Here is a 22,792-nt window from a genome sequence, read left to right as displayed (position 1 = left end):
AGGTGGCACTTGCCATTGTGTTGTTGCTGTTGCTGCTGCTGCTGCTGCTGCTGCTGTTGCTGCTGTTGCTGCTGTTGCTGCTGCTGTTGCTGCTGCTGCTGTTGCTGCTGCTGCTGCTGCTGCGGTCTTTGATTGTTGTTGTTGATGTTATTAACAGGTGGAGGAGCAGGAGGCAAGTTGGCCTCATTGTTGTGATGGTGGTTGTTGTCGTTGTCATTGTTGGAGTTCTGGTTGCTGACCAGTGCTGAGGACACACCAATACCAGTGCCTGCACTCAGGCCCACCCTGGCACAGCCCTGACACACACATAAACACAAACAGATTTGCAGGATAATATGCAGCAGCGCACACACAACTTGATTAAGTAGATCAGATTATTATAAAATTCTGTGTCTCCTCTATTAATTATATTAATTCAGTCAAGCCCCGGAAAGCAGCTGGAGCAGCTAACCATACAACATGTCACCATCCTCTTTATACACTAACATCTTCAACTAGTCACAGCAATTCTGCACAGTGCCTGCCTGCTTCAAATCCTCCACCATAGTCCTGGTCCCCAAAAAGCAGAAGATTACAGAGCTCAACGACTACAGGCCAGGCCCTCTGACCCCTGTGGCCATGAAGGTTTTTGAAAGACTCCTCTTGCCCCACCTTAGATCAATCACTGACCCCCTGATGGACCCCATGCAGTTCGCATACCAGACTAACAGGTCTGTGGATGACACAGTCAACCTGGGCCTGCACACAAGAGGCGCGACTAACATCCTGGTGCAGCCATAACAGCCTGGAGCTAAACACCCTCAAGACAGTAGAGTTAACAATAGACTTCAGGAGAGCCTCCCCATCGCTCCCTCCATTCACCATCAACAGCACCACAGTCGCAGCTGTTAAGTCATTTAAGTTCCTTGGCAACACCATCTCCAAGGATCTTAAATGGGACATCAACATAAGCTGCATAACCAGGAGGGCCCAACAGAGGATGTTCTTCCTGAGGCAGCTGAATAAGTTCAACCTGCCGCAGACAGTGTTGATCCAGTTCTACACTGCCATTGTTGAGTCCATCCTTACATCATCCATCACTGTTTGGTACAGTGCAGCAAAAAAGGACATTCAAAAGGTTACAGCACATCATTTGCTCAGCTGAGAAGATGATCGGCTGCAAACTCCCCCCTATTGATCAGCTGCACTCCTCCGGGACCAGGCAGCATGCAAGAAAGATTATCTCTGATGCATCCCACCCTGGACACAGACTCTTTGAACTTCTTACATTACATTCATCCTCCACTGTTACATAATTTAATTATTTACTGCACATTTTACATGTAATGTTTGCACTACTTTGTTTATTGCATTATCAGGGTTCAAACCCCAAAGGGCTAGAACCCATCTGTGTTTGTGCCGTTTATTATTATTATTATTATTATTATTATTATTATTATTATTATTATGGCCCAAGCACTGAAGTGCCAAGGCCCAATGGTCCCTGGTACCGACAGTGCGAGTAACCTATAGTTTTGTAGATATTATTATTATTATTATTATTGTTCTTAGGGCCTGAGCATGAAAGTGCCAGGGGCCCAACAGTCCCTGGTACTGAAGATGTGAGGAACCTATTGCTTTTGAAGAGATTAATAGGGCCCGAGCACCGAGTGGTGCAAAGGCCCTATTGTATTTGAAGAAAGTATTATTAGGGCCCAAGGACCAAATGGTGTGAAGGCCCTATTCTAATTGAAGGAATTGTTAGTGCCCGAGCACCACCAAATGGTTCTAATGCCCTATTGTATCTGAAGGAAGTATTAGGGCCCGAGCACCAAATGGTGCGAAGACCCTATCGTACTTGAAGGAATTATTATTAGGGCCCAAGCACCGAATGGTGTGAAGGCCCTATTATAACTGAAGGAACTGTTAGTGCCCAAGCACCACGAAATGGTGCGAAGGTCCTATTGCATTTGAAGGAATTATTAGGGCCTGAGTACCAAACAGTACGGAGGCCCTATTGTATCTGAAAGAATTATTAGGACCCCAGCACGAAAGTGCCAGGTGCCCCTATTGTTTTTGTAAAGATGATTATTATTATTATTGTTATTATTATTAAATTATGTTGGGCCTTGGCTAAAAGTTTGGCTGTCAGCAATAAATAATAATTATCAAAGATAATTACTGATTATTAAAATCAATAGACATTATTAATAAGAATTAATAATAACAGGGCACCACCCTGGAGTCAGGAAAAAAGATAGCCAATTCAGTCTACTTACTAGTCTACTACTTCCTTTCTACTACTAAGCTATCAATTTGGAACTCTGATTAATAATTAACGTAATAACTGTAACCAAAATTATCATAATAATTAAGCTTAAGATAGCTAAAGTTGAAGGATTTTGGAGTTCTTTGCAGAGCAGAGGTTGGCAAAATCTTGTGCTACATTAAAGAGACAACATGTATATCCAATCCAATATTTCCCCCTTAGTCCCTCCCACTGTGGATGCAAGGAGAGACGCAAGGAAACCAAGCAAGCAGAGAGGAATCAAGGAAATATGTTTTAAGAGACATGAGATGTCCTCTCCTCCGAAGCGTCATGTGAAGCGACGTCCGTTTCTGATGACAGTCAGTCAGCTTTAAGAGCTGTAGAGACTCCTGATGGAGTTTGTGTCTGCACACATGTGCACTGTGCTGACACTTATAAAGGTTCACAGTTATCACCACTAGAGCAGCTGTTTTCTCTCTGAAGCCTGTTACCTGTTTAACAAACACCTAAATAAAAACCTGCATTCTGCATTTATATTGTGTCCTATGTCCTGCTCAGAGGCACAGGAACCATTTCTATTCGCAGAATGCATTCATACTATTTATTGATTATTTGCATCTGTATTTTTTGATAATCCTGATAGTGAATTCATTATTCAATAACCCAGAATATGATCATGGTGTCTTCTGAACACTGGAAAATATGAATTTGGCTAAATGTTTCAGGGAAAATGTAAATTATATATCTCATATCAAACCCGACGCTCAAGAATTTTCAGCCTCACATGTCACTGAATGGAAATGACAATCCAAGACGCAAAATATAAATGTGTTTAACTGTTATTATGGATAAAATTAAAGTCATGAAGAGTCTGTCTGTCAGCAAGAAACAGTTTAATGGAGGAAATAACAGATCATGAAAAGAAAAATCTTTCTAATAAACGAGGAAAGTTGTTTATGGTTCTTTTGTTGATCAGACTAAACAATTAACAGATTTTTAACTATATAATGAATCAGAAAACAAGTAAAGCATAAAACTTGGGAGTGATACACTTAAATTTAATCTGTAATCTGTCTCTGCTTCGGTATTAAACTGCAGTGATGTATTAGATCAGTCATATCAGCTGCAGCGTCCAATCAATAAATGATATCCAATCCATATCCAAAATGGCGCATCAAGAACAACTTGCAGTTCAGGCGAGGAGCAAGGAGACATAAAATAAGAGACTTGAGACGTACCCCATGTGATGTATTGGACTACATGTGCTGCCTGAACCAAAGTTTGCAAAGCTAGGTTTTAAACCTCTTAACTGTGCGGTTCTCTGTTCAAAGTCAACTGGTGTAGACTAAAGGTGCCAGGTTAGGAAGAGGTTAGTTGCATGCAAGGCCTAGTTACTGGATGTAACTTGTGTTAAGCATTCCAACATTAACTTAGCAGTGTGACTATACAATAATCTGACCATCACAACAAGGACATCACAACAATAGTTCAATGAATAACTTTAGCCAAATCAATACATGTACAGTACATTGATTGAGTTTAACATTCTTGCTTAGCCGTGCTATTCTACACTATAAGTTACTAGGCTATGCCTAGTTGTTGCCGATTCCAAGGAGGGAGAGAGATGCTTTGTGAATCCATGAATGAGTCAGGCTGAGAAGAGTTTGGCTCTATGGCTGGGTATCGGTGCTCCAGTTGAGCAGGTCAGAGGGCCCAGGTCACTCCTTTGTGCAGTCCTTATAGAGTTAGCAGCAAGCTAACTCTGCTTCGTGGCTCCTGTGATTGTTCAATCCACCAGCAGACTTGTGTGGTAGCTGCTGGATCTAGATAACTTAGTTACTGAGTCTTATGTAGGCTCTCACGTCTTCTGCTATAAAGAAAAGAGTTCTGTGTGTGTCTGCTGTGAGCAGGCCACAGTAGAGAGCAGAGAGCTGAGCAGCAGAGCTGCTCCAGCAGCAGCCATGTGGGGACAGAGAAAAAGGAAGAGGGGAATCTCTAGTTTTGTTAACTTGGGTCCATGGGTGGGGTTCACACTTGGGTGTGAACAATCAAGGACTGGGGAAAGTTTCTTGAGGACTCCCTTTGTTTCTTAGAGTCTTGAAACATGTGGTCAGCTGGTGACCCAACAATTATTATTATCGATTATTATTATTACCCCACACCATTGCATTTTTAAGGGTCTTGGGATGTTTCAAAACTCACGAAAACTGGCACACACCTCAGAACTGGTGAAAATTGCAAACTTCTGTAGTGATTGGGCTCAGGCATGGCCAGCCGGCTCCTTAGCGCCCCCAAACGCAGGACCATTTTGGAACAAAGTTTCTTTGTTGGTGAAATTCAGTGGGTTCATGCGCTCATCATTCTTGACATAATACTTATTTTTTTGCCCAACAGAAAGTCAGCCATTTTAGATTTCGTACGTCAATTTTTATTTTACGAACATGTTTGAGGCCTTTAGGTGCGCGAAAACTCGCAAAACTTTGCAACTATGTTCAAACTACTAAAAATTTCAGTTAGTATGGTGATATGGGTTAGGGCGTGGCTTGTTGGCTCTATAGCGCCACCTTATTACTTTTAGCAGGTGCTAGGGGTGCTTGAAAACTCATGAAACTTTGCACATGCATCAGAAGTGGCACACACTGATATGGGTCTTGGGTTTGGGTGTGGACAAATGGCTCAAGGGCGCCCCCTAGGAAATTTCAAAGTCAAAGCCCCCACCTTTAAATTTGACGTAGATATATGAAATTTGGTAGGCAGATGTACTGTCTCCCAATTTTAAAAAAAAGCCTCTTGGAGCCATACTCTAAATCCAACAGGAAGTAAGCCATTTTGAGTCTACTTTGCATTTTTTTCATGAAGTGAAACCATTGACAGGCATTTAACAAACTCCTCCTATAGATTTAACCCGAACAACTTCAAATTTGGTAGGTGACAACTAAAGACCTTCAAAATGTTAAATTGTGAAGCTTTTTAGTGAATGGTGCATTATTTTAATAAAATGCAAGAGTACCAATAATTTCGGCCACGTCCGCAGTTCATCAAATATATACACAATTTCTGATAAGTCATCTCTAGTGCCACATACTGCACACAGGAAATAATATTTTACCCATGCACACAATGTCTGATAATCCTGACAATTAAGAGCCTTGGCAACAGACCTCAAATAGTGATAACACAGCTGCCCTCCCTCTGATGTGCGAGAAGTGTGAGGGCCTGTTCATCGCTACTTGCAGCTTTAATTGAAATAATGTTTCTGAAAGTTTTTAAATCTAACCACATAATTGTTGATTTAAACTTTTTTTGGTTTGAAAAGATTGAATCAATGAAAGTTCAATGTCTAAACATCACAAGTACTGTAATATGAATGTTAATGTTTGGTATGTTGATAGGAGGGATTGACTTACTATGAAATAAACGTATAATGCTAAATTGTTTTTTTATGGTTTTAAAATATACTGTTGACAATGTGACATGAAGTATTCAGACATTAGTGATTCTGAAGTGTGAATTTTGCATTTTAAACTCAAAATTGAATTCCCCACCGTAAAAAAAGAAATTTGCCACTCTAAAGTCAAAGTATCAGCCACACCTACAAAGTCCCAAAACAAAGAAAATCCATATTTATTAGAACTCGCGAACGCGAAAACATTTAAAAACACAGAAACTCTGCCTGTCTTGTCTAAACTCATAAAAACAACCACAAAGGGATTTTTTAAGAGCTGGCCTCCAAAAACTCATGAACCAAGACACAATCCTTCTATTAAGACATCTCTTTTCTTTTTGTTTTCGACCAAGTATGCGCATATTTCAATCTTTTAAAACACGTCCAGTTTGTTTTTATTTGATTTGTAACGATCTGATCGATTTTAACTATTTGATCTGATTTGAAGTTTGTGCCACTGTTGAATAAAGATCTGAGTGCAGTCAGGAAAGTTTATTCGGCACTCCATTAAGATTACAAGAAGCCAGCAAAAGCCTGAATCCTCAACTCAAACTGAAATGTCACTTTGAAGAAGACAGCAATGCTTAAACTGGATCTTGGCCTGCTTGCAGACAGCAGTATGGCCAAGCTAGGAGTAAAGCTGACAAGAAGCCTCTTTCACAGCTTGACTCTGCCTCAGCAGTGATTTGTCACTGCGGCATCCACAAAGACTCATCCGAAGCATGTCTGCTCCGTGCTGTGCACTAACTAAAATCCGCTGATGGCTCCACACTGCAGCCAACTACAGCTCAACCAACACAAACCCAGACCTGCTGAGACGACATCACAGTTACACAGTATGTAGACATCTTTGTGTATAAATAATAAACAACAATATGTTTGGTGTGTTTGCTGCACTTGGGCACCACTATGTTCTCTCCATCAGCCATATTTCTCCAGGGTTCAAACTCAACAGTTGCCATGGTAGCTGACACACTGCAGAGGGAAGAGGGAGGTGAGGTGGGTGGGACAGGCACTCAAACCTCTTTAAGGCTCCATTAATACCTGGATCAGATGCATTTACCCCTCCTGCTCCAGTGATTCAGACCAGTGGTGGGTAATGTCCAAACATGCCCATGACTCTCCTTTCAAAGGCCACCACAGGGCCAAAGTGATGTACACAACATCTCAAGAAAACCTAATCTTCAAGTACATGAACAGAAACCAGACTAAACCATACAAAACACCTACAGGACTTGCAGGAGATGTTACTACTTAAGATATAAACCTACCAGCGTGGTCATCTGGAAACGAGGCACAAGGTGCCAAGAGATGCCAATCTTAATTACTGGCCTAGGGTCAAAATTATTCTTTTTGCATTTCTTACACAATAATAATAACAATAATAATGAAGAGTGAACATAACAGTGTGGTTCTGCTATAGAAAGCTTTATAGTAAAACAGCTAGTCATATACAGTATAGTTAAAGGATGAAGGATGTTGAGTATAAGTGGGATTCAGAACAAATGCTTGAGGCATATATTCTATAAAAGGCTATAGGTATGTGTAAGATATACATGAATGCATGTGAAAGGTGTGTGTATGTGTGTGCTTATAAACATACTGTATACCTTGGGTGGTTCTCTAAACATCTGGTCCAGACAGATAAACTCCAGACTGGGCAGTAACTCTATGAACTGGGAGAAGGATTCCAGTTTGATAGCATGACAGCGAACCAGAGTGAGATCAACAAGACGGCTCCATCTGGACTGATCTGAAGACCCAAACGGGTAGAACATAAGAGCTAGACAGAGTATGACAGCACTTCACTTTTCAATGACTCAACGAGAAGGATGGGAGACAGCAGATTAATGAAGGTTCCACTTGGTATCCAGTACAGTTTTTTTATTACAGAAACTGAGCACACAACGAATATATGAGCATTCATTTTTCGGGCCATGTGTGACTGAAGTTAGGCAAGTAGTGGTGAGAACTCGTGTGGAGAGTGAGTCAGGAGTATGTTTTACCTGTGATCCAGTGATGAGGGTTATGCAGGTGAGGACAGTTGTAGATGAGCAGGTATTTAATATTAGTGAACACCTCGTTCACCACCTTTATGCCAATATCCGTGATGATGCCTGGGTTCTCAATGACATCAGCCAGACCGTATTTCACCAGTTCCGAATGACTCATCTTACCTGCATTTAAACACACACAAGACGTTGCACTTTTTCACAAACCTATAAACTGAATCAGTTATCAATAATTTACACCAAAATGGTCACACATTTTGGTACAATTACTTCCTACCTCCTTCCTGCCAATGCAAATTCAGTCATTTGGGCCACAATATTCACAACAAACTGACTTTGGAGAGACAAGACTGCCTTATGAGTAATGCCAGTTAGAATGAATGCTCACAGGAGCGTCCAAGTGGTATGGTGGTTAAGACGAAACACCATATACTAAGATCCAATTGGGGACCTTTGGTATCCCGCTCTCTCCCTTACAGTTTCTTGTCTGCATCACCTCTGTGTGCAAAATTCCAAAAAAATCATTACTCAATAAAAAAACAAACAAACAAAAAACCAAAACAAAAATCAACCAAAATAAAATGATGGCAAGACAATGAAGTACAGAAGAAGCCACTAATTTCTGTCATCTCTCCTCTAAGCCTGGTGGTATCTGAGAGTATTAACTAACATTGCAGCAGGAACTCATCCACATATCCCAGATGAAGTGTCTCAAACTGAGGAAACTCTAGTTCAGCCATCTTGAGAGCTGAAAAGACTCCATCTTTAGTCAGTGAAGGCTGGATACGCAGCTCATGAAGCCTGTTAAACACACAGAAATCATCAATTTAAATGTATACATTTATGTCCATCCCTACTAAACCATTAAAACAATATTGTTTTACAAATTTAGAAATTTTTTGTTTACAAGAAAACTTCACAATGTACATTAAGTAAATGTTAAAATATATGGATAACAAGATAATGCTGTGGTAATTATTCTGATATGGTATTTGTCTACTAATATACTGCTCACAAATATTTGCAATACTGACAAAACATACTGCCTATGAGGAACTTCAGTGTAAAACTGGGTATTGGCCTTGACAATGTCATATACTGCACTATATGTATCACTAGTCTGAACTTCTTACTTTGGATGTTCATTTACTTTGTTACATACTGCTGACTGCAAGACTGCATTTTTCTTCAAGAACATAAGCTGTATATCAAGAAGTGTTTTCCTCTCAGCTAAATTGAGGAGTTGATGATTGGCTAAGGACCTGCGAGCAGCAGTGATGACAAGGTAGCCCAAGTCCACCTCCAAAGCGTTCTTACAGGCTCCAAACACAATGGTGTGAAGGTTACGAAATCCACCTGGAGAGACACATAAGCAGCATTACAGAGAAGCAACACACACAAAAACATACCTCTCCAACATATCACACTTAATTTCTCTTCACATGCACTCCTCTGTCATATCCACAGTAACACACAGCGTTCCCCAAGGTTCCGTACTCGGCCCACTACTCTTCATCATTTACATCCTCCCTCTCTGTCAGATTCTCCACCACTTCAATTTGGATTTCCAGTGCTATGCTGATGACACTCAGATATACCACAGCACCAAATACCCCCACAACCAACCCCTCTCCCACATTAATTCCTGACAATAAAAGTCTGGATGCAACAAAATTTTCTCAAGCTCAACGGTGACAAAACTGAACTCGTCCCCATCAGGTCCAAGTCCACCCTCAGCAGAACCAACATATTCACACTCATCATTGATGGTACCGCTGTCTCCCCATCCTCTCAGGCCTGTAACCTTTGTGTGACCCTTGACCCCATCCTCTCCCTTGAGCCCCACATCCAATTATCAAATCCTCTCTCTACCGCCTTTGCAATATTGCAAAGATCAGGCCCTCTCTTACACGCCCTGCTGCTGAAACACTGACCCACGCCTGCATTTCCTCATATCTTGACTATTGCAACTCACTCCACTATGGCATCAGTGCAAGCTCCATCAACAGATTGCAACTGGTCCAGAATGCAGCCGCCCAACTTCTTATTCACACCGAATTTTGTCCTAAAAAGACTTGATGATATCCATTTCACTCAAGGCTCTTTTATACAGAGATCCCACATTATACTGTATCTGTAAAAAAGATCTGTCATAAAGCCATGTGTGCTACATAGCATGATGCCGGTGTTCTGGATTCAGAGGTGTGACGTGTAACACACCAGCATCAGCTCCCTGTCCCACTGTGCCAGCTGTCACTTTTACACAGATGTTGATCCAGCTCTGTGACTACCTCCGTAGCCGGCTTATTGGCAGTGCAACTCTGTCCCCCCACTCTGTGTCCGTACCTTTATAAAGACCAGTGAGGCGGAATAAAAGTGAAGCATTCCCACCTTGAACAGGCTGTGTAAAAGGGGCTTCAAACTGCTGAAGCCTCATATAAGCTTCAGATAAACTTAGAATACTGTTGCTACTTTTGATGCAATGTTTTCATTGACAGTTCATAGTGAAGAATCTTCAGATGATCAGTATAAACAGGAGGAATGATTAGGGCAAGCAAAACGTCTTTCAATGTTCATAATGGCACCTGACTAATTTGTCTGTTTTAAGACAGACTTGACAAATAGCGATTTGATCAAGTCCTAACCCACATACAAGGACTTAAACTGTTAGTTCCAAATATGAAATTGATTGAAGCAATTTAGAATATCCCGTGCAGTGTTTACATGCACTTTAGCAACCATTGTTCCCACTTCAGGCCTCCAGACTAACTTTTTGACCTTGAAGCACTTGCGCTGCCCATCCTCAAAAGATTGGTTCCTCTCTTACATGAATACATGATGAGGGGAAAAATGACACCAAACATGATGTTCGAACTGACAGGGTGTACACAAGTATACTAAAGTAAAAAACTTATCAACATGCTGTTTAAATTCTACATGTCGTATCTATACACCATAGGGAACTGAATCAACTCCTGTGTAGTGCAGCTTCACTAGGGTTCAGGCCATAACTTGTTATTCAGTGTTCTGGCCCTCTCTCAATCCAGCATTGAAATACTGCATGAAGGACATAGTTATGCTTCATCTTTTTACATGAAAACTGTGCCATAATGGTTTGTGAATGAAACTTGAATAATGACCCAATTTGGTCAATCTATAATCAGCCAAAAAAATATCAGCGAATATAATGCAAAATTTGTGTCTTCAAATTGAAAAAAACATTACTACTGAAAAAAAATATTTATACAGTGAACCCTTTAGAATTTGTTCTATTTCTGCAAAAATATGACCTTAAACATGACCAGATTCCCATTCAAGCCCTAAAACTTGATAAAGAGACATCAGTTAAACAAATGAGACAAAAACCTTACACTTGTTCATTTATTAATTAAGGAAAATGATCTAAGAGAACATTGAACATAAATGGTGCACATAGCAGAGTTGTAAGGAGAAAGCCACCTCTATCCAAAAAGAAAATTGCTGCCATCTACAGTTTGCTCATGATCACATGGATAAGCCAGAAGGCGATTGAAACGTTGGATGAGACCAAAATCAAACTCTTTGGCTTTAATTAATGAAGCGTTATGTTTGGCGATGAGCAAACACTGCATTCCAGCATAAGAACCTTAACCCTGCTTTGCTGCCTCTGGACCAGGACAGCTTGCAATCATTGAAGGAGCTATGAGTTCTGAGTTGTACCAGCACATCCTACAGGAAAATGTCGAGGTATCCATCTGTGAACTGAAGCTCAGCAGAAAGTGGGTCATGCAGTAAGAAAACAACACTAAGGACATAAGTCATTCCACCAAAGAATGGTTAGAGCAGAAGAAAGATAATGTTTTGGAATGGCCAAGTCAAAGTCCTGACCTTAATCCTATAGAAATGCTGTGGAAGGACCTGAAGCACGCAGTTCATGCAAAGAAGCCCACAACATCCCTGAGTTGAGACTGTTCTATAAGGAGGAATGAGCTAAAATTCCTCCAAGCTGATGTGCAGGGCTGACAAACAGTTACTGGAAACATTTGGTTGAAGTTATTGCTGCAAAAGGGGGTCACACCAGTTACTGAAAGCAAGGGTTCACATACTTTTGCCTCCACAAATATGTAAGATTGGATAATTTTCCTCAATAAATAAATGAAAAGCGTTTTTTGTCTCATTTGTTTAATTGGGTTCACTTTATCTAGTTTTAGGACTAGGACATATTTATGCAGAAATACAGAAAATTCTAAAGGACTCACAAACTTTCAAGCAGCACTGTATATATACGGACTGAAAAGCTGGGCTGCTTTTCATTGTGAAAGAGACCTGACTTTATAGCCCAGTGCGCCCCACTGAGCTAGAGAGAATTAAAAAGTGCCCAGCTTCACTAAAGGGGAAAGTTGAAAAAGGTGCAACTTCATGCAAATGTCCTCTGACACAGTGCAAGTGACAACCAGCAAGAGTCAACTGCACTCATGATGATTTTGATTCATGTGGAAACTGAAGCACATAGTTGTTCACTACTCCACTCCACTATGTGAAATAACTTAAATAACATGTTCGTTTTGATTAAAGGTGAAGTGTGTAGAACTTAGTGGTGTCTAGCAGAACCAACTTGGCAGAAATGGAATGTAACATTCAGAAGTATGTTTTAATTAGTAATTAGAATCATTGTGTTTTCGTTACCTTAGAATGAGCCCTTTATATCTACATAGGGAGCAGGTCCCCTTCCTCAGAGTCCGCCATGTTTCTACACACTAAATCCTACACACTGGTCCTTTAAAGGTAAACAATGTATTGTATTTGACATGTATTTAAAGGTATACTATACAGGATTTTAGGACGACTAGGTATCTGTACTTGATACCTTTAAGGTATCAACTGAAATAACCCAGTACCAAGTAGTATCGAAACTTCTCCATTCAAACAATACCTGCATTTTTTCTTTTTGTACCCAGATCTAGAAAAAAATGACTATTTGTATGGTTTTGCTTACAGCTAATCACCACAAGTGTTCTTTGATTTAATGCAACATGTTATTGGCCCATTCCTGCAGCAGCTACAACCCATATAGTCTGTGGTGATAATACTTCATTGTACATGTTTACAGTTATTTGGACACTTTCAAAATGTATTCATGTAAAAATCATTTGGATGGGGAGGAGTGGTGGTATTTTACGCAACTGAATGCTTCCATTCACATGATGGGTATCGAATGAAGTAGAAAAAAAAGGTACCAAATGAAGTACTATATTGGTATCGGTATCACTTTTGAGGATACTGATATCAGTACTGGTATCGTAATTTCTTAAATGATAGTCCTAAGGATTTTCCTTAAAAACAATGTATAGACTCATACAAAAGTTATCCCTCGCAATCATCATTTATGACCCACTGCCGGTAAGTTATTATTTTCTTGTATTTTGCTGTGTTTGGGATGCTTCTGCAACCTTTGGGCAGTGGGTGGGTGACATCACTGTGTTTTCATTTAATTTCGTGTTCCCCCTGCTTCTCCATCTTCCTTCTCTGCTGTTAATAATGTTTTATTACTGTGATTCACAGCTTCATTCTCACAAGCGCCATTCAGCCTCTACATTCCTTATCTAGCTCGCTTGACCACTGCTCTCTCTCTCTCTCCGGCTAATTGGGCTGGGGAGGAGGGGCCAACCTTGAATGTTGTGATAACCGACAATTCCTACATAGTATACCTTTAATGAGCTGTCGAGACTGAAAGAATGACATGAGGAAACAAATCACTGATATTGTTGTTCATTAGTGTGGTGGCTAGGTCAGAAAACAACTGCCCAGTCAGAGCAGAGTATGTGATTTACGTGCTCAACACAACAAACATACAAAACTACAGATTCATGACAGGCCAGAGACAGCCGACTATTTTGTATCTGTATGTATGAATGACTTCAACGTCCCGCCAATAATTTTTGGTGACAGGTGCTGTCAAAACGGTCACTGAAGGCTTATACTTGAGCAGTAATCTGATTAAACTTCCATGTGAACAGGACCTGTAACTTCCTTTATCATGTCAGGGAATAAAGAATACTGTGGTTAGCAGCCAGATTTCTGCTGAAGAATGATAATGAATAATGAGCTGACCATTAAGTACAAGGCCTTTTTATTGTCAACAAATGACCCCAAAAAACAATGATTTGATCCTAGCAGTGATGTATGTCTGGTAAAAGCAACACATAGGGCTTTATATAAACACATGCTCTCCTCACCTGATCTCCAGCTATCCTCTACCACATGTTGGATCAGCCCTCCCAGGAAGGGAACTCTCACAAGCTCCAGCTGCTCCAGGTTCCGGGCTGATGCTAAACCAGTAACCAGGGGAACATATTTGAGGGAGTTGGTTGGCCCTGCACAGTTCCGCATGACAAAGGTTCTCAGGCTCACACACAGAAAGTCCTTAAACGGCTGTGGTTTGGTAAGACGGACCCACTTCAGGTAAAGGTGGCGCAGCATGGATACACAAGGGATCTCTGGGACATTCACACCTACAACAAACAAACACTATATGAGATATATCAATACAGCTATGGTATTTTTAAAACTTAAGGTGAAACAGTATAGGCCCCATGGCATTTAAACTAACAAGAACATTCTTCAGGCCAGTTTGTTCATCACAAACCCATGCTCATACACTGTAATATGGAGGCAGTAGCATTAACTGTCAGTTTGTTGTGATGTCCAACTCACCCACTAGATGCAGGGTTTGGATTTTTGCAGTTATGGGGATGGTCAGTTTGTTCTCAGCAGGAATGGGAAAAGCCCCATTACGGTTGCGGAATTTTCCCAGTATGTGAACCTGGGGCATGTAGTTCCATATGGCCTCCACCAGCTCTAGATGGGATGTCTCCACACCCTGAGATAAAGTCAAATAAGGTTATCTGACAAAAAAGCTTCATCTCAAGGTCCACTAACTAGCTTCTCTCATAGTTTTCGCTCCACTGAAGAGGACTGTGTCATGCGGAAGCTTCAAATCTAGCTTCAAAAATCTAGTATATAAACCTAGTAAGTAGTAAGTATAAGCATGAACATTTATTCTCAACCTAAATTGACAAAAGATCTTAAATCAAGGTCCAAAGGCTGTTTTTGTTTTCATCCTGTGAAGAATTTGGTCCAAACCAAAAAGTATTCTCAACTGCACAGTAATCTGTTTAACACACAAGTTAAAAGGGCTTTAAACATTTCTCAGTCAGATTTTACTGTTTATTGTTTTTTTAACCCACTTAGGTTGTTAATATATGTCTCTAAAAGCAGGCTAGCTGAATAATACAGATAACAGACACATGTAGGACGTGTTAGACCCATTAATATGAGACAGCTGTCACCCTGCTTCTAACTGTTAGAGACTCCATTCTGCAGTATAGTACTCATACACTTCACTAACAAACCTTTGAATTACACTGCATAATCACCAGATTAATAGGGCTGCAGTCTCCTGGTCAACTGGTCAATTAGTTGATCGATATGCTCTCATCCGATCAAATGCTCATTGGTCAAATAATCTCTGTGTTACTTTCATAAGGAGAAAATTGCTGCATCAGTAGCCTTCCAGAATTAATCCATTATTTCCTGCGGCAGGAGGGACAGACTTTGTATTCAAAACACCCCTGTTGTTTTCAACTTTGAACTCGCCCAACCTAATGGAGACTGCTAGGTCTGCTGGGTAACTGTACTCAATGTTTACAGAGCGTTTACTGAACATACTAAACGGTTACTGAATCAGTGTTTCTCCTATAATTAAACAACAAGAACTCCCGCCAGGCCAAAAAAATATTTTTTTAATGTCAGAAATAACGCCAAATATCCATTCATTTGGAAATCAATAGCGTTATGGAGTCTCTGTGCAGCGCTGTCCCGGTACGTGAGTCTACCTCTGTGTCGTTGCCTGTGAAACTATTGGTAGCATAACTCCGTTAAGGAATACAGCATTGCGTAGTATGTTTGCGTAGTGAGTGGGAAAGAGCAAGCGGCAGGAAAGTGACAGTGGATGCGAGCGGAGCAGAGGAAAAAGTTAGCAGTAAGTCAGGCAGTAAATGTACAGTACAGACTCCAGTGCAACAGTTAATAAATGCTAAAAAAATCAAGTTTGTTGTTTTCCCAAATGCTGGAAAAGTGAAGGGGGTTAGCTCCAAAGTTTAGAGAACGGAGAAATGTGTGACTCCTGAGTTCACTGTGCACTTTGTCATGTTACATCCATCCCTCCTTTCCAACAGGAAAAGCCAGTTTACCAAAGCCAGGCAGCTTCTGACCCACGTCCAACCCTGGTCAAGAGGAGAGTCGTGAAGGACAGTCAGCACTGACCCATTTACAAAGACCCCTGATGCAGCTGTGTCAGTATGAATGGGGTATAAGAATGTGTTAAAGTCACTGACTGAATAGAGGAACTAACTTGAGAAGACCTACCGTACCAGTCTGTTAACTACAAAAGTGCTGAACGTCTGTCAGTGTCTCACTAAACTCTAGAGCAAAGACTGATTCTCTACAGACTAGAGATTTATCACAAGCCTGTAAGGCACAGACATGCCGCTGTGTTCCTTAAAATACCAAGAATATACACATTTCTAATACAACCAAACACTTTCAGAAGGACACTTCACTGATTCAAACACCAACAACCAAAGAGGAGGAACCAATCAGTGCTGCACCTCCCTATAGTAGGGTATCATCCTCACAATGCATACTGACCAGCAGACTGGGACAGAATTGTAGTGCCTCCAGGACTCCAGGTATACTGAAAGCCTCGTAACCTCGGACTCTTCTCCTCTCCAGGTATCGAGGGTGGAGGCCATATAGCTGCTCCAGATCTGGCATCTTCTTCAAAAGGAGCAGAAAGCTGCTGTCTGTGAAACCTAAACCAGAAAACACAACTCAGACCCTTTACTCAAAATCTCACAAGGGAGGATGGAGAATTTATCCCCGTCCAAACCCATGCATTTTGATGAGGCACTCAGAACAGTATTTTCAATTGCATTGCTGTCTGAATGAAGAGGTGATAAAGTATTGTAAGTATGCCTATACATATGGAAGTGAACCCAAAAGGAAGCGGTCAGCTTTCTCTTGTTATTTCTTGCAATTGCCTCTAACTGCAGGTCACACTTGTGTTAAGATTTTTCAGGTGTCACACTCCACAATGTAACTACACGTGAAATTGAACTTGCATAGCTCGAAGCGTATGTGTTCACGTACTTGCGTGGACCATATTTGGGGCCTAAACATTACACTCAGACTAGAGATGTAATGGTACACCAAGTTCACGGTTTGGTATGTACCTCAGTTTTGGGGTCACGTTTCAGCGCGATTTCGGTACAGCAGGGAAAAAAAGAGAAAGGTAGAAAATACAGTTTTGGTCTTTCTTTTTGAAAAAATGTAAACATCTCACAATGGCTCATTGACTGTAAGTATTACTGAAACAATATAGCTGTGCTGCAGTGGAACAAGAAACAACCTGTTTCTTGCAAGGAAACACTGCCAGCTGTTTTATGCTGATTTATGATCTAACTGTATATAAAATACTTCAAACTAGCTCCACTTCCAGCAGCTACAACAGTAACATGCTGCTTACACGCTGATGCTTCACTATTCATAATCTAATGATGTCATATATAATAAATCAGTCAAAGGGACCAACTACTTTTACTGAGATATTTTTTATCTACGTTTTTCTCTCTCAGAACTGGTTCTTACGATGTGCTGTCTGACCACATCAGAATTCAAATATATTGTTATTGGTAAATTGTTCTGAATGGCTTCACTGAAAGGCAGTGTTGGGCCTTGGCTACAAGTTTGGCAATCAGCAATAATTAATGATCAAAGATAATTAGTAATTATTAAAATCAATAAAATTATTAATAAGAATTAATAATAACAGGCCACCACCTGGACTCAGGGAAAAAGATAGCCAATTCAGTCTCAAAGTGTACTAATCTATCAATTTGGAACTTTGATTAATAATTAACTTAATAACTATAAACAAAATCATCATATCAATAGCTAGTTAAGGTTGAAGGATTTTGGAGTTCTTTGCAGAGCAGAGGTTGGCAAAACTCATTCTTGTGCAACATTAAAACAGACAACAGGTATGTCCAAAACCATTTATTTAACAAAAAGGTAAAAGAACAAAACACAATATTAATCTAGCTATGGGTACATATATACAAGTGTATGTGTATGTGTGTGCGTGTGTAGGGCTGAAGTCACCTGGTGACTGAGCACATGGCATGCAGACAATATGGCTGACAAAGAGAACCAGAGAGACAAAAGGCCAGACCATGTGGTGTATTGGGCCACATGTGCTGCCTGAACCAAAGTTTGCAAAGCTAGGTTTTAAACCTCTTAACTGTGTGGTTCTCTGTTCAAGACCAATCGGTGTAGGATAAAGGTGCCAGGTTAGGAAGAGGTTAGTTGCATGCAAGGCCTAGTTACTGGATGTAACATGTGTTAAGCATGCTAACATTAACTTAGCGGTGTGGCTATGCAATAACCTGACCATCACAACAAGGACATCACAACAATAGTTCACTGAATAACATTAGCCAAATCATACATGTACAGTGCTTTGATCGAGTTAAACAGTCTTGCTTAGCTGTGCTATGCTACACTATATGTTACTAAGCTATGCCCAGTTGTTACCAAGTCCATGGAGGGAGAGAGATGCTTTATGGTGTGCTGCTGCTTAGCTGGCAAATCTGTGGATGAGTCAGGCCGAGATGAGTTTGGCTCCAAGGATGCAGGCCTTGCTAGGTAGATGGTGCTCCAGTCGTGCAGGTCAGAGGGCCCAGGTCACTCCTTTGTGCAGTCCTTATAGAGTTAGCAGCAAGCCAACTCTGCTTCATGGCTCCTGTACTTGTTAAATCAGCCAGCAGACTTGTGTGGTAGCTGCTGGCACTAAATAACTTAGTTACTGAGTCTTAGTCTTAGGCAGGCTCTCATCTTCTGCCGTAAAGAAAAGAGTTCTGTGTGAGTATGCTGTGAGCTGGCCACACCAGAGAGCAGAGAGCTGAGTGGCAGAGAGTATGAGAAGAGAATGAGAATGAGAAGAGGGGGATCTCTAGTTTTGTTAACCTGAGTCCATGGATGGGATTTCACAATGAGGAGCGAACAACCAAGGACTCAGGTTTCTTAGAGTCTTGAAACATGTGGTAAGCGAGTGAGACCCAAAAGCGGAGTGAAAGGGAGAGAAAAGCTGACCGTCACAGGGAGGGGAGGGGAGGGGAGGGGTATGGGGAGATGCAGTATTGTTTCACTACGGAGATAACAAAGCATAATTTAATAACAATGTTGCACTCAGTTAGTGTTATGAGTCTCTCGTTTGTCATTCTGACGGCAGGGTAGCCAACGCAGACTACCTTGGCTAAATTGGCTAACACACCCATGAGCATGCTAGTGGTGCTCTGCCGAAACGTTCCAGGTGGAACTCGCAATCTAGAATTATTGTTCTGCATGTATGATTAATTGGATTATTAAACTATTTTGACAGTAATTGTTTCGGTCACAGAGCATATTCTTCGTACAACTGCATGCACCAAACTGTGAAGTCCATACCGTGATAGTTTGGGAAAAATACACATATCGTCACATCCCTAACTCAGACATGACCCTTATGCCTCTCTGCCTCTGGACGACTGGCTGCCCCGTCACTCTGAAGACCCCGTGGTCTCATCTCGGCCAGGACAGCAGAGTCACTGCCCATCTTTCACCCCAGTCTGAAGTTGTTAATCATGGTTATTGTTACAGTCGTCATCCTTGAATATCTTGTTAAGCTCTTAATATAGCACAGTTATCAGCAGGCCTATGTATTATGTTTACTGCCACATTGGGCTGGGCCACCAAAATTTCATATCCCAATATAGGTCATTTCATATGCCAATAACGATACCTATCCTGATATAGTGCATTTTAATTCAATGAATAAATAGTTGGTCCATCCCCTCCATCTCCCCCCGCCGGCATGAAGCCGCCTCTGTGTGTGCTTTTACAAAGCATGCAGGTGTTCCAGATTCAGAGACATGATGAAGATCAGACTGATCAGAGGTGTAAACTCTGCCATGAGGGAGGACAAAGACGTTACTAGAATGAGAGGAGGACATTTCGCTTCGTTTGATAACATTAAAAGTTAAGTTAGACTTTTCTGTCAGCTTCCCAACTTTAAAAAAGATGAGAGAAAAGAGAGTGAAAGCTGAGAGCAGCAGAGAGAGAGAGCAGCTGTGTTCAAGTGAGCTCAAGAGTGAATGAAGAGAGGGAGCACTGGTAGTGAGAGTGTGATTTGCGTCACAACGATATAAACGATAGAGCAAAATATGAAACAATAAACATTTTTCTCTCGTCACACGATGTATATTGTCATATCAAACAGCCCTACTGCCACAGAAGAGTAACAAATCTCCCGTTCATGTATAACGTCGTCTATCTCCTGTCACCTAATCAGGCTTGCTAACGCAACCAGCAGCTCTGTGTGAGAAGCACAAACTGAGGCTGCATTTAGCCAGTGTCTTGTTATTTATACTTGACGCAGGAGCTGATACACAAAATATAACTCAGAGTCTTGCCTAAAACGTCATGATTAGGGGGGGGGCAAAGGTTTGGTTGAACTGAATTTACAAATCTAAGCAGGCAAAAATAAGCTAATTTTGAGCAGAAAAATCATTTTTTACAGTGTGTATTGTTGGAAAAATCTCTTGTATTAACATCACATGCCAACATAAGCCTATGTGCTTATGTGTAGACCGTAGAAAAAGTTATTTAACGTGTAGTTCAAAACTTTACAGCATTAAAAAACAACTACTTCTAAGCAGTTGTACTGTAGCACTGAACACGCTTTTAGTTATCAGGTTGTTGGGATTGCAGTGGTTGTTCGGCAGTCTCTTACCTGAAGGCATATACTCCCACCAGCGACCAGCACACAGATCTACTACTTTGACCACTCGCAGGTACAGAGTTACAGCCTCTCGAAGCTTTCTGGACAGACACTCCATGCACATGATGTCCTTCATGGGAAGGTACCTGCAAAACAAAAAATGTTCCAACTTTCAAAATGGTGTCACTCATTTTTGAAAAGTCAGCTGTGGTGGGGTTGGGTCATATGATGATACCATGAGACAACATACATTTGTTTACTGTTAGAGACTTTGCAATACTGTTTATACTATAGTAGTTCTCCCTCTAATATCTCTGGGTCTTCGAGACCATATGGACAATGTTGCAAATCAATGTGTGGAACTGTTTATAACAGTATTTAATTTTTATGAGTTTGGCATTAATGTGATGAAGTACCTTGATTTGTCAGGTACTGTATATCAGACAATTCTGTTAAAATATAGGTTAGGGTGATGTCACCAGCATGCTTACTTGTATGCACAGTCTCAATCTCAACCACAGTCACAACATCCTCCTCAAAGTAATGGTCATGCAACATTCACAACAATAGAAAACACATACATACCATGGAACCCCACTCAGCCCAAAATTATATTGTAAAGTACACACCAGAGTGGTGAAGCTGGAAAGCAGTGTACCTGAATATATGACAGAGGACTTCATGGGACAGTTCGTTGATGTAGTCTTTGGGATCACTGGGTCTTGGGACCACTTCTCCTTCACTACTGCCCACTAAAGGCTGGAGTTTAGAGGCCTTCCTCCTTGGACCCATCACTTCCACGTCACTGGTCAGGCTTCTACACACACACTTCCTCCCTCCTGCAGCCTGGAGGTTCTATTTCACAAGCATGAACCTGTTCTGAACACATCACAGAAGAAGACAAGTTAATGCAAAGAGGAAACAGACAATTGGGGTGCTTATTTGCCTTATTTAATGTTTCCTTCCTCTGCACTCCTTAAATGATCCGGAAATTTAAGGATGTCTCAACTGGTTTATTACTGTTCAGGAGAGTTAAGATTGAGGAGTAAAGAGGGATCCAGGGGGACACATGCGTGAGGATACACTAAACCATCCTTGACAGAAGTCTTTTTATCAGACCGACACATTCCTTAATTAGATCTGGCCAATCTGAAACCACATCACCACAACATAGTTTTATACCAGGACAAATATCAGAGTCAAATCTGATGAATGACGCTGAAAAAGCCTTTGATCAGGTTGGGTGGCCATATCTATTGGTTGAGAAACAAGAGTAAATCTTTTTACATGACAGCCTTTCATTGATTATATAAAAAAACATTCCTCTCAACCAGATTAAAATGTTATCATGTTTTTATCACATCACAAAACAATAGGTCAAATTCCCAATTAATTGTATCACCAATACCTCTCAACTGTTGTATCGTAATCTAAATGTCTGTTTCTATTTTAATTTGAGTTAGTCTTGTCTTCTTGGGGGTTTTCCCTTCCTTACCATAATTTCAGTCATTTTTTATACTTTTGAAATGTTCAATCTGGAAAGAGCAAAATAATATTTTTTTAAAAGAACCAACTCATCAGAGTAATGCCACTCTTTTAATGCCAGACTACTCCAAACATTTAGATTATATTTGTTAAAAAATAGTGTGTTAACTGTTGGTCTGATCAACAAAAGGAACCATAAAATAGCCTTCATCATTCACAAGCATGACTTCCTATTTATCAGAATCAGATTCAGCTTCATTGGCAAAGTATGTTTACACATACAAAGAATTTGTTCAGTTTCTAGTGGCTCTCAATGCACTTATACACAAAAATGTTCAGGAAGAGGAAAATATATATGGACATGCAGCCAAAACAAGGACAACAAACTGAAAAGAGATGTGCAAACATAAACATATGACTATTAAATAAAGGCAAGTAGGTGAAAAATAGATATAAACTTATAGAAACAACAAAAACAACACACAGTGTCTACATACAGGTCAGTTTTTGTAGAATGTAAAAAAGGATACAAGTAGTGCAAAGGTGTGTAAGAGTGCAAGATGTGCTGAATAAATATTGAATGGGTAATGTGATAAGTTACTTTATATAAATATAGTAGGCTAGGTGATTATTTACAGTACATGCATTTATACATGTCTGTGTATGTGTTATGTCCAGGGTGTATGGGGTCTGCTGTGATTTTCCCTGCCCATTTCCTAACTTTGAAAGTGTACAGGTCCTGGATG

General features: G+C 40.6%; 1 protein-coding gene across 1 annotated transcript in view; it reads right to left on the bottom strand.

Annotated features, from left to right (window-relative positions):
• fbxo38 (F-box protein 38) overlaps positions 1-22,792 on the bottom strand; it is a 67,967-nt gene that overhangs the window by 36,150 nt on the left and 9,025 nt on the right. The window contains exons 2-11 of the mRNA XM_042418005.1: positions 21,220-21,440; positions 20,574-20,707; positions 16,394-16,557; positions 14,399-14,564; positions 13,921-14,196; positions 8,968-9,061; positions 8,376-8,506; positions 7,700-7,870; positions 7,304-7,446; positions 115-296 (exon numbers count right to left, since the gene is read on the bottom strand). Of these exons, the coding sequence (XP_042273939.1) occupies positions 115-296; positions 7,304-7,446; positions 7,700-7,870; positions 8,376-8,506; positions 8,968-9,061; positions 13,921-14,196; positions 14,399-14,564; positions 16,394-16,557; positions 20,574-20,707; positions 21,220-21,353 (1,595 nt within the window). The 5' untranslated portion in view covers positions 21,354-21,440. The remainder of the gene's footprint in view (positions 1-114; positions 297-7,303; positions 7,447-7,699; positions 7,871-8,375; positions 8,507-8,967; positions 9,062-13,920; positions 14,197-14,398; positions 14,565-16,393; positions 16,558-20,573; positions 20,708-21,219; positions 21,441-22,792) is intronic.

This window comes from Thunnus maccoyii, chromosome 8 (assembly GCF_910596095.1).
Source record: "Thunnus maccoyii chromosome 8, fThuMac1.1, whole genome shotgun sequence".
NCBI lineage: Eukaryota > Metazoa > Chordata > Actinopteri > Scombriformes > Scombridae > Thunnus > Thunnus maccoyii.
The sequence above is the reverse complement of the archived record's forward strand: the minus strand, read 5'-3'. Positions and strand labels throughout refer to the sequence as shown.